We start from the raw sequence: 13,036 nt of genomic DNA on the forward strand, positions 1-13,036 counted from the left end.
TACATGCCAGTCTTTGTTACTTAATGGGAGAACTATATGTACTCATCCTGTGATTATTGTCAAGCTTCTTGGCATAGTTAAATGCCATGACAATCCTGTGATTGCTAATCACAGTGCTGGTACAGGTGCTTAAGAAATGGATTTTATTAATATGTGTGTGGATTCATTTAACACATTATTTGCATTTGTATTTTCATTAAGTTTTGTTCTACTAGCAAGAATTTGTTTTTCTTGCTACTTAGTTCGCTAAATCTGTTGTAATAAAGAATATGTTAGGAGTTTGAATATTTTAAATTGCCTTTGCTCAGGACAACCCATTAATCATAAGATCCTTTATTTCATGTAGAACTGATCCCAGTTGCACTATTATCCTGGAAAGAATGCACAACCCATTAATCATAAGATGCTCTATTTCATGTAGAACTGATCCCAGTCGCACTATTATCCACTGGAAAGAATGCATGTCTTTACAGACACTACCTTCCTCATTTCTGCATCTGTACTCTCTGTGTTGTGCAGCTCCATGCTTTCAGCATCTCAGCATTGCTTTCCAAGATAGTCTTTGTGTGCTCTCAGCCATTGTGCCATGCCACTGTCACAATAAGTTTTTCCTGTTGTTGACCCTTATTCCTATCCAGTATATGGATGTATGGTATCCTTACTGGTCCCTTTTTAGGATTTGAGTAAGCATATGATCTTTGTTTTTTGGGGGGAAGGATTCCTTCTCTAATAATAATTTATTTCATGTTGTCATCACTCACTCAGCTTCAGGTATCCAGTCTGTACAGAATGTGGGGATCTAATTTTTGGGTTTACTGGCTTTGCTCACATCCCTGGAAAGCTTCTGAAGGGAAGTATTTTCTTCTTGACCCTTATTTCCCAAAGTGACATGATCAAGCCATTGCCATGTGCAGTCAAATAGCCAAGACCATGGTAAAGTTCAGACTTAGTGCCTTTACTCACTGTTTACTTCTGGGATCAGTGTATTTTTATAACAGAAGAAGAGGGTTATCCATGGCAACCAACCAGCCAGTCAGGTTTTATCTTTATTCTTTCTGAGAAGAAACTTTTTTCACTTGAAATTAACAAGAACTGTGATGAAGGTGTGTGTGTCATGAATGTAGTTTTTAATACAGAATGTGTGTAATTATGTTATTGAATATATGAAGAATAGAATGCATGTGTTTACCGGATTGATTTTTACTTTCTTCAAGTGCAAAACTTTGGATTTAATTGGGTAACAGCCTAGGTTACAGTGTTCATCTTAGTCAGGGGGAGGGAATAACTGAATTGCCTCTGAAAGTTTTTTAGTCTTGTTCTCATAAAAGGTATGAATACAAAATCATTTTTTCATTTTATGTTATTCAGAGTAGATCATAGGTTTGTTTATTCATTTCTTAGTGTGGGCTTTTTTTTCAAGTTGTAAAGAGGCTATGTCCAAGAAAGGAACTAAAGATTTTAGATGCATTCTGATGTTAAGGGAGATAAACCACAGAATGAAGACCTTGATTATGTAGAGGATTGTGAAGGTCATGTTTATAAAAATAGTAATGGAGTTAGCAGTTCAGAGGGAGAGGCCTCTCAGTCAGCTGATCAATTAACTGATGATGATGATGATGATGTACACATAATGAAGTAAGCTATCCTGTGACAGTGCCCTCTATATCAGCTGATGATTGGAAAGTGTAAGTGGTGAGGATGCAAGGCCTCCTATCACTAATTTTATAGCTTGAACAGTACCTAAAAGGTTACTAAATCCTTGTAGCAATCCTTTAGAATATTTCAAGTTCCTTGTTGGCTCCTCAGAAATCTCTACAGCAGCTGTGTTGCACCTCACTGCCTTGTGTTTCTTAATTTTCCTTCACAAAAAGCCTGAGGTAATCATCCTTAGGGTCTCTTATCAAGAGTAAGTTTGTTATAAGATTGTTTTGTGGGATGAGAATTAAGGTCCCCAGTTATACAAATATGATTGGCAGTAGAGTTGTGAATAATGCTATGTAACTCACCTAGGATATATGGGAGAGATGCCAATCAAGGAAAAATCTGTGAGAAATATAGTAACACAGAATGTGAATTAATAGCGGTAGAATTTGAATCTGAAAAATTTCTGAACATTGTAATATACAGACCCCCTAATACTAAAGAGTTTGACATAATTGACAGATTGGATGATGTATGTAGAAATCACAAAGACTGGACTATACTCCTATCCGGAGACTTTAACTTTCCTTTCATAGAATGGAAAGAACGAATAGGAGACTGTGGTTGTATTTATAAATATAAAAAAGTGAGTAATAGTAGCGCAGAAGATAAAAGGCAATTTGAAAAGCTATTAGATATGCTACTAGAACATAACATTCAGCAAATAAATCACCTGCCAACAAGAAAGGATAATATTTTAAGACCTAGTATTTGTGAACGAGGTGAACTATGTTAAAGAAATAATAGTGTATAATATGAGTATTTCAGACCGTAATGTCATAGAATTAACAGTCTGTTCCAAAGCACATGAAAACAGAGATAAGCAAGAGACAAAAAAATGGGAAGGATATGGAAAATACAATTTCTATAGTAAGAATATAAAATGGTCAGAAATAAATGAAGAATTATACAAAGACGGGGAAAACATATTCATAAGTGATAATATACAGGTAAATACAGATATATATTATATAAAATATTAGAGGAAATAGTGGAAAAATAAATACCGAAGAAGAAAAGTAAACATCAGTCACGCATACCAAGAGACAGAAGGATCTTGTTCCAGAAAATCAGAAAGTGGAAAAAAGGTCTTGCAAAAGAAAAGAATGCAATGAAAGTAATGGAACTAAAAAGTAAGATAGAAAATGCAGAACAAAAGATTATACAATCAAAAGAAAATTAAAAATGGGACTTAGAAGAAAAGACCCTAAAAAATATCAAGCCAAACCCCAAAATATTTTACTCATATGCAAAAAAGATGAATAAAAGAAGAGTAGAAATAGGCCCTCTAAGAATTGAAGGGCAATTAAGGAATGAAAAAAAGGAAATATGCAACATATTAGCAGAAAGATATGAGACAATTTACACCTAGAATTGATAATGAAGATAATGATACAGAAATAAGAGATGAAAATAGTGGATATTTATTGGACATAGATATTAACCCTTAAACGCCGAACTTCTATTTACAAAAGTGTCTGTCGTATGCTGGCGGCATTCGGGAGTTATCACCGAAGCGGATTTTTTTTTTTTTTTTTTTTTTTTTTTTTCTCCCAAAAATCACAGCACGCCTAGTTTTTAAGATTAAGAGTTCGTTTTGACTCCTTTTTTTTTTGTCATTGCCTGAAGTTTAATATGCAACCATCAGAAATGAAAAAAATCAATATCATATATAAATATTGAAATATATGACCAAAAAAAAAAAAAATTTCATATATAATTGTATACAAATCGCGCTGTGAGCAAAGCGGTTAAAGCTAACAAGTTATTTTTTCTTTGTATTGTACACTAAATTGCGATGATTTTGGTATATAACAAATTGTACAACGATCAAAGCAAACAGAGAAAATATTATCACAAAATGATGCATGAATTAAGTAGCAGCGCATGAGCGTAAAAGTTTTTTCAAAATCACCATAAATCGAAATATTGTGCTAGAGACTTCCTGTTGTTGCAAAATGAAGGTAATTGATTGAATATTACTAGACTGTAAGTGTTTTAGCTTACAATTGCAGTTTTCGATCATTTCGGTCAAGTTAAAGTTGACCAAAGGTAGAATTTTTTCTATTTGTCGTGATTTATATGAAAATATTTCAAAACTGATAAAAGCTACAACCATGAGTTATTTTTTATTGTATTCTACATGAAGTTGCGCACATTTTCATATATAAAACTTTATGTAACGACTAATATAAAACGGTGCAAACATTACGACAAAGTGATGAAAGAATTTCTGAGATGTTTGGCCGAGTTACTGTGCGGACATAAGGAAAAAGTTTTTTTTTTAAATTCACCATAAATCGAAATATTGTGCTAGAGACTTCCAATTTGTTGCAAAATGAAGGTAAATGATTGAATATTACTAGAATGTAAGAGTTTTAGCTTACAATTGCGTCTTTCGACCATTTCGGTCGAGTCAGTGTTGACTGAAGGTTGAAATTTTGGCACTTATCGTGATTTATATGAAAATATTTCCAAACTGATAAAAGCTACAACAGAGTTATTTTTTTTGTATTCTACATGAAATTGCGCACATTTTCATATATAAAACTTTATGTAACGACTAATATAAAATGGTGCAAACATTACGACAAAATGACGAAAGAATTTCTGAGATGTTCGGCTGAGTTACCACGAGCGGACGTAAGGAAAAAGTTTTTTATTAAAAAATTCACCATAAATCGAAATATTGTGCTAGATACTTCCAGTTTGTTGCAAAATGAAGGTACATGATTGAATATTACTAGAATGCGTTTTTCGACCATTTCGTTCGAGTTAAAGTTGACCGAAGGTTGAAATTTTGTCAGTTATCGTGATTTATATGAAAATATTTCAAAACTGATAAAAGCTACAACCATGAGTTATTTTTTGTTGTATTCTACATGAAATTGCGCACATTTTCACATATAAAACTTTATGTAACGACTAATGTAAAACGGTGCAAACATTACAACAAAGTGACGAAAGAATTTCTGAGATGTTCGGCCGAGTTACTGCGCGCTGACGTAAGGGAAAAGTTTTTTTAAAAATTCACCATAAATCGAAATGTGCTAGAGACTTCCAATCTGTTGCAAAATGAAGGTACATGATTGAATATTACTAGAATGTAAGAGTTTTAGCTTACAATTGCGTTTTTCGACCATTTGGTTGAGTCAAAGTTGACCGAAGGTTGAAATTTTGGCACTTATCGTGATTTATATGAAAATATTTCCAAACTGATGAAAGCTACAACCATGGGTTGTTTTTTGTTGTATTTTACATGAAATTGCACACATTTTCATATATAAAACTTTATGTAACCGCTAATATAAAACGGTGCAAAAATTACAACAAAATGACGAAAGAATTTCTGAGATGTTCGGCCGAGTTACCGTGCGGACGTAAGGAAAAGTTTTTTTCAAAAACTCACCTTAAATCGAAATATTGTGCTAGAGACTTCCAATTTGTTGCAAAATGAAGGTTAATGATTGAATATTACTAGAATGTAAGAGTTTTAGCTTACAATTGCGTTTTTCCACCATTTCGGTCGAGTCAAAGTTGACCGAAGTTTGAAATTTTTTGTATTCGACGTACGATACGTCCACTCGTCACCCGACAGACAATTTTAGTCGACTTACGATACGTCCAGTCGGCGTTCAAGGGTTAATGAAGCCGATATTATGCAGGCTATTAATGAAATTAAAAATGGATCAGCAGCCGGACCAGACGGCGTCCCTGCCATTTTGTTAAAGAAAGTAGTTCATTCTATCGCAAAGCCACTCGCAATATTATTAAGACAAAGTGTAGGTATAGGCAAGATTTATGATGAACATAAATTAGCATATATTAACCCTATATTCAAAAGCGGATCAAGACTAGAGGCAAGTAATTATAGGCCTGTGAGTCTAACATCACATAATATGAAAGTGTATGAATGGGTAATGAAGAAAAATATAATGAAACATTTAATGAAAAATATTTTGTTTAATATAGGACAACATGGTTCTATGCCCGGAAAAAGTACACAAACCCAACTGTTGGTTCACCATGAAAACATAAAAATATGATAAAGGAAAAAGATACAGGTGTGGTTTACCTAGACTTTGCAAAAGCTTTAGACAAGGTAGACCATAATATATTAACAAAAAAAATTAGAAAACATTGTATTGTGGACAAAGTAGGAAGATGGATAAAAGAATTTTTGCATAACAGAAAACAGATAGTGATAGCAAACGATGAGAAATCGGATGAAGCTAAGGTAATATCCGGTGTACCACAAGGTACGGTGTTAGCTGCATTGCTGTTTGTTATTATGATTGCAGACATAGACAGTAATGTTAAGGACTCGGTAGATAGAAGTTTCGCTGATGACACAAGAATAAGTAGAGAAATTACTTGTGATGAAGATAGGAACTCGCTACAAAGAGACTAAACAAAATATATGAATGGACAGAGGTTGATAGGATGGTATTTAACTCTGATAAATTTGAATCAATAAACTATGGTGATAAAGAATGAATGCTATATGCATATAGGGGACCTAATAACGAGATAATCACAAATAAGGAAGCAGTTAAAGACTTTGGTGTGATGCTGAATAGGAATATGCTGTGCAATGATCAAATAGCAATACTATTGGCAAAATGCAAAGCAAAAATGGGAATATTGTTCCGGCACTTCAAAACAAGAAAAGCTGAACGCGTGATTATGCTTTATAAAACGTATGTACGTAGTCCACTTGAATATTGCAATATGATATGGTACCCACACTACCAAAAGGATATTGCACAAATAGAGAGTGTACAAAGGTCCTTTACAGCGAGAATAGAAGTTAAGGACGTAGACTACTGGGAAAGACTACAATTCTTAAAATTATATAGTCTCGAAAGGAGAAGAGAATGCTACATGATAATACAGGCATGGAAACAGATAGAAGGAATTACTGAAAACATCATGGAACTAAAAATATCAGAAAGAGCAAGCAGAAGTAGATTAATAGTGCCCAAAACACTACCAGGAAAACTAAGGAAAGCACACAGGACATTAATCCACTACGCACCAGCATCAATAATGCAGCGATTATTCAGTGCATTACCAGCTCCTCTGAGGAACATATCAGGAGTGAGCGTAGGTATGTTTAAGAATAAGCTCAACAAACATCTAAGCTGCATCCCAGACCATCCAAGATTGGAAGATGCAAAATATACCGGAAGATGCATTAACAATTCTCTGGTAGACATCAAAGGTGCCTCACACTGAGGGACCTGGGGCAACCGGAACGAACTGCAAGGTCTGTAAGGTAAGGTCTTAGGATCATGCAGTATTGATCAAAATTATTGTTATTTTCCCAGGGCATATAAATAAACATTAAATATAAATATAAGGATCTTGAGTCCCCTACTGTCACTTGAAGCCCCAGCAATCTATCACTCATATAGGTCATCACATTCACTATATTGTCTAAAGATTTGTGCCACAGGAAAGAAAGGCCCCCCTTTCGGGTGACTAGCTAAGATGTGATCTGTAACTTGCACTGATGAGGTTGCAAAAGCTCTGAAGTCTTATGCACTGACTTGCAGATGACAAGGTCGTGTGGCCAAAGGAGCGTTTCTTGTGATGCAATGATGCCTTTGAAGTTTTTTCAGAACATGTTTAGGAGAGGAATATTCTGCTTGAGTCCAAAAATATTCCATGAAATTATATCTAATGTATCCATGGCCACTCACGAAGTTGGGAATGAATGAGTTGAACATTTGGGTGGGTAGTGGGTGGGCAGTCACTCGCGGTGGGAGGTTAGCTGGCACTTGTGGTAGAAGGTGATCCTGCTCCCATACCCCTGCCTGGGGTGTTAGTAAGTTCCCCTTGGGCATGGTTGGTCCTAGTTTAGGTTATATCTTAAAACTTTTACATAAGGACTGAAATTCTCTCCTTTAAGAACATCGAGGTGCTGAAATAGGCAGGTAATCCTGTAAGCCACTTTGTTTAATTTTGCATGGGGGTTCGTGGAAGATAAGAGGGTCAAAGCCCGTGGGAATCTTGACTTTCTCTACTACTTGTATGTCATCTAGCTTCACCAATGAGAGCAAATTGTGAATAACAACACGACATCTCTTCTCAGATTTCAGGCAAGGTGATTCATGATTGTTGGGCTTCAGTCCAGTGGGCAATCGAGAGGCTCTTTTCTTCTTTCTACTGGTTTAAGTCTGCCAGCTGCCAATCCCCTCATGATCATTCTCATCATCATCCACAACAGGGGGAATAGGGTCAGAAGACTCGCGAGGGCTGGTGAACTTCATTGAAGATCTGTCTTCCACTAGAGAGAGCGATTCCCACTTGGGAGGGTATGGTCACCACGCCCACATGTTGCACCCCGTTTCCCTTGTGTTGTTGGGTGGCGGGGAAATAATAGAGTGGACCCCCTCGAGCGGTTCCTGATTCGCGGCTTCACCTATTCGCAGATTTCTCTGTGAAACATATATGCACATTATTCTGGAAAATTTGCCTATTTGTGGTATTTTTCATAGGGAAATATTCACAAGTTACTGTTTTCATATAATTTTTGTGACATTATTCTGGAAAATTTCCCTATTCATGACATTTTTCATAGGGAAATATTCACAAATTACTGTATTCATATAATTTTCTTGACTAAATGCACTTTTTGTGATAAAACTATTAAACTATTTAGGTAAAAGCATTTTTAGAGGCATTTTTGGTGTTTTGAACTATCAGAGTAGGCAGTTATAAGATTTGAGCTATTCGTGGGGAAGGGGTTAGTGGTACGCATCCCCCGCAAATACCGAGGGTTGACTGTAGATGCTTCTTTCAAAGGAGTCTGGTGGCTTGCTCTATGACTGTCCAATGTTTCATGCACTCCTTTGATTGCATCCCAGATCCATGAAAGAATATCTGTTTCCACATGTTTAAGACTTGAATGATTCATGTACAGTAATCCTTTGATCATGTCTCGGATCTGTGAAAATTTTGTCATTTGTTTCCTCAGTTTTTTCAGTTTTTTCTCAAGGGATTTTGCTGTTTGGAAGGCATTTTCTGCTATATGGTACAGTATAGGTAGAACGTTGATTGGCAGGCCCCTTTAGAGGCAGATTGTAAGGATCATCAGCATAGATTTCCACTGAGCAGGTCCTTAGTCACTTAGTGATATATGATATTTTCTTGAGGGAGGATAAGCTTTTCAAAGGATCTCTCCTGGAGAATGTATTCTGGTACCAGGTCTTTGCATTTTGTATATGCAAAGTTAATTTCTTCATTGGAGAAAAGTTGGACTGACAGATTATATAGCAGACAACTTTGGAATGGTTCGATTGGTAATGTATAAAGTAAAGACAATTGTATGCAAGTATGGAACTCGTCTGTGGGGCAGAGGTATCGTTAGGTGTCGGGGTCACTGGCGCAACTGATGGATGTTGGTCGGATGACACTCTTGTGGTAAAGGGAGGGCCAAGCACTGGCACATACTGTACATACATACATACTTATATGCCTTTAAGCAGCATTACCAACACTTCTTTCTGCATACGCAGCATCACCAAAAATCCAAGTGTGGTTTTTTCATATATATAATATATATTATATATATATATATATATATATATATATATATATATATATATATATATATATATATGTACATACATACAGGCAGTCCCTGTTTATTTGCGGGGGTTCTGTTCCCGACAGCATGACAATAACCGAAAATCGGCAATAATAGTGCCGATCCCTGGTTATTGGCGCATTTTATGATTAGGGGGCTGTAATGAATAAGCAATTTAACAATGAGACAAACATATTTTTTAGATAAAACATAACAGTCATACTGGGTATGTCTCCCTCCCATATTTGTTCTCATATGATCCCTAGTAGAGAACAACAGAAGAGTACAGATGGAGAGTGGCAGTAGGAGCCCAGAGAGATGGAACAGGTGTGTTCTTTTCAGGTTAATGGTGCACTTGGGACTAGTTCTGCGTGGAATAAAGGATTTCGAAATTAATGGATTTGAATTAAAAAAATTTTATGTTGGATTTTAAAGTATAAGTATCTTCCACGTCATTGATGCAAAATGTAGATGTGTTAATCCTTTAAATGCTTTCATGCTTTGTAGAGATGTGTTTCCCAGCTTGGGATTGGAGGTGAAGGTGTCAAGTATAATTACTAAGCTCTTGATATTCTATTCCAACAGGCTCTTACTTTGTCAATTGGAGACTTAGTACAACTATTCTTTGGACGGGCAACAACAGTGAATCAACTTCGCGCACCTTTGCAAGAATTTGTGAGAGAGCGGGCTCTACGGGGCAATCAACCCACTGAAGAGAACCTAGATAGGGTCATTGACAATGTTATCAGAGATCTCCATCCCTTCCTAGTCTTGACAGCTGTAAGTAATTGGATGTTTCACTTTTGTGTAGTTCGTTAGTTTGCTAAAATTATTGTTTTTTAAGTCACTGGTGTTGCTGATATTTCAAGATCTTATTTTGCTTTTTTTAGTTTTCTGTAAAAGAAAACTATTGTGCCGGCTCTCTCTGTCCGTCCTCTCTTTTGTCTGTCTGCCCTCAGTTCTTAAAAACTAGTGAGGCTAGAGGGCTGCAAATTGGTATGTTGATCATCCACCCTTAAATCATCAAACATACCAAATTGCAGACACTAGCTTCAGTAGTTTGTATTTTATTTAAGGTAAAAGTTAGCCATAATCATGCTTCTGGTAGCGATATAGGATAGGCCAGCACCAGGCCATTGTTAAAGTTTTATGGGCCACAGCTCTTACAGCATTATACTGAGACCACTGAAAGACAGATCAGTTTTCGGTGGCCTTGATTATATGCTGTAGCAGCTGTACAGAAAACTCAATTGCACCAAAAAAAAAAACTTTGGCGCATTTTTTAATTGTTTTTCCTAGTTATACTTATATTTGTAAATAACTGAATAATCTTACTTAGTACAGCTTATGTTGGCTTACTTTTATTTTATAGTAATATTGTTGGTTATAGTTATGGTTTGTCCTACACAAAGGAAAGTCAAGTGTTATGAATATTTTCACCTTTTTGGAATTTATTTTTCCCACACTAGCTGTTGTGGTTTTTTTTTTTTTTTTTTTTTTTTCTCTCATTATTGTGAGTTTTATATTGTTTATCTCATACAGTGTATTAATTGTATTTGTTTTTCTTTTCTTAATTAGGGTGATGCTCAAGTTCATGAAGGTATTGATTATGTCAATACAGTACATAACCTTGTGCGCCATCGTCTACATGACATCTTTAATCTGGTCCTCAATCATAGTAAGTTTCGAAGAATATTTGATAGTGTAAGGCCTCACTAACTGGGTATGGATTAGAATCTAGCCTTTCCAAAATGTTAGATTTTTGAAGTTTGTACTAAATATTTAAGATTGATCAGTTAGAGTCAATACCTGAAAACCCCTACTTTTGCAAAACCCATATTATATGTAGATATATATACATTAATTCACAGATATGCATTAATAGCCAATTTTTGTTATAGACATGTTTTCTATATGCCAATCATCCTAGGTGTACTGTAATTTCCATAGTGCCTCTACAAAGCTCTCCCCTGGTTTTTTGAATTGTCACTTTCCACCATTTGCCATTAGAGCATTTCAACTCAGTTAGGCTTGAATCTAAATATGACTATACCTTCCTGCAGTAGAACATCCTCTTTAGATGATGCATTCAAACTGTTACCTATTTATATGTTCTTATACAAGCCATAATTACCAGCATACATCTAACCATATAAGATGAAATAGTCCTTGCTAAGCAATATGAACAGATGGTTCTAAATCTCCTGCTATTGTGAGATTTGATGCAATATCTCCAGTTCCCTTTACCTAATATGGCTGGTTGTCACAGCAGAATGATCTAGTCTTATTTGTATTTTTATTAACACTTCAACAAAATTGTAATAACTGTATCAGTTAAACCAGATCATAGAAGCTCCTGAAAATTCTGCTGGTTGTCACAGCAGAATGGTCTACAGTCTTATCTGTATTTTTGTTAACACCTCAACAAAATTGTAATAACTGTATCATTTAAACTAGATCATAGAAGCTCCTGAAAATTACTATCCCAAAAATTCCATTGCTCAGATCATATAATCCTTCCATGAATTACACGAAGCTAGTATAAATTTAAAAATTTGGTTGATTCCTGCTTGTGTGGATGTTAGGGGCACACAAAAAACCTGAGGTCAGAAAAATAATTGTTAGTTTTTGGAATGTTTTTCAAAAGAAAGAGCCTAGCATAGATAGATAAAAAAAATATTTCTCTAATAAGTTTCAGGTCAATTTTTTTACATCATACCTCTGTCAACCACTATGTAGCTAGCGAGCAGTGAAGTTCGTAACCAGGTCATGAAGCCTTGCCCAAGATTTTATAGCACCGTAATTACCTTTTCAACAGAGGTTTTTTTTTTTTTTAGATAGTAGTAACTAGTTAACTGAAAATGGAAGACTTGATATTATTTCTTCATACATCGAGATTGTAAATAAGGGAATAGTGACTAGGCTGGTGCAGGCTATGGTACCTCTAGGTGGTCAAAAAATCCTACAAGAAATATAATTTGCCTAGGAAAATGTACTGCTAGAGAATTCCATGTAATCCACAGAAATAAGAATTATTCATTTTGTCCTGATAATAAGTGCATATCAAAAAAAAAAATAACATAACACTGTAGTCTGCAACGTATGGCACATTGGCGTAGCTTACTGAAATTACATATTCACGATTAGTCAACTTTCATTACTAAACACAAGATTTCTGTATGCACTGTAATATATTGGGTGAAATATGCAGTGTGTACGTTACAGGATCTTTTGACGATTACAATACTTCTTAAAGGAAGTAAGCTGAAATCATCTGAGCTTTGTAGATCTAGCCACTTCAATAACTTTTATGATAATTCCTGCTCTGTTTAGATATGTACCAATAATGACAGTTTTTGAAGAGGGTCTTGCAAGCTGCAGCGAATTCAACAATAAATGCAGGCGTAATAATAATAATAATAATAATAACAACAACAACAACAACAACAACAACAACAACAAACACCTTATGCACTGCATGTGAACTTGTGTGCATTTGTTTGCTGAATTTTTGCATAGTAGCTACCATTAGTACATTGGTATCTTCCTCCAAATGTGTGTGTGTGCACGTGTGCTGGGAATATTTTGAAGTTTTGTTACCTATATGATATGGTATATGGAAATTTACAAAATCTTTAAACCATTCAAAACCTCTTGTAAGCTACTTGAGCCAGGGTATCGTATATCATGTATTGAATAATTTAGTAAACATGCAATGCACTAGATTTACAGTAAACCCCC

At 35.3% G+C, this 13,036-nt stretch overlaps 1 protein-coding gene across 25 annotated transcripts in view; it reads left to right on the plus strand.

Moving 5' to 3' along the window:
* Positions 1-13,036, plus strand: part of LOC136833412 (large proline-rich protein BAG6) — a 225,757-nt gene that overhangs the window by 196,142 nt on the left and 16,579 nt on the right. For all 25 annotated transcript variants that reach the window (XM_067095630.1, XM_067095557.1, XM_067095692.1 and 22 more), the window contains 2 exons: positions 9,881-10,075; positions 10,874-10,973. In XM_067095630.1, the coding sequence (XP_066951731.1) occupies positions 9,881-10,075; positions 10,874-10,973 (295 nt within the window). The remainder of the gene's footprint in view (positions 1-9,880; positions 10,076-10,873; positions 10,974-13,036) is intronic.

The sequence above is a fragment of the Macrobrachium rosenbergii genome, chromosome 4 (genome assembly GCF_040412425.1).
Source record: "Macrobrachium rosenbergii isolate ZJJX-2024 chromosome 4, ASM4041242v1, whole genome shotgun sequence".
Lineage (NCBI taxonomy): Eukaryota > Metazoa > Arthropoda > Malacostraca > Decapoda > Palaemonidae > Macrobrachium > Macrobrachium rosenbergii.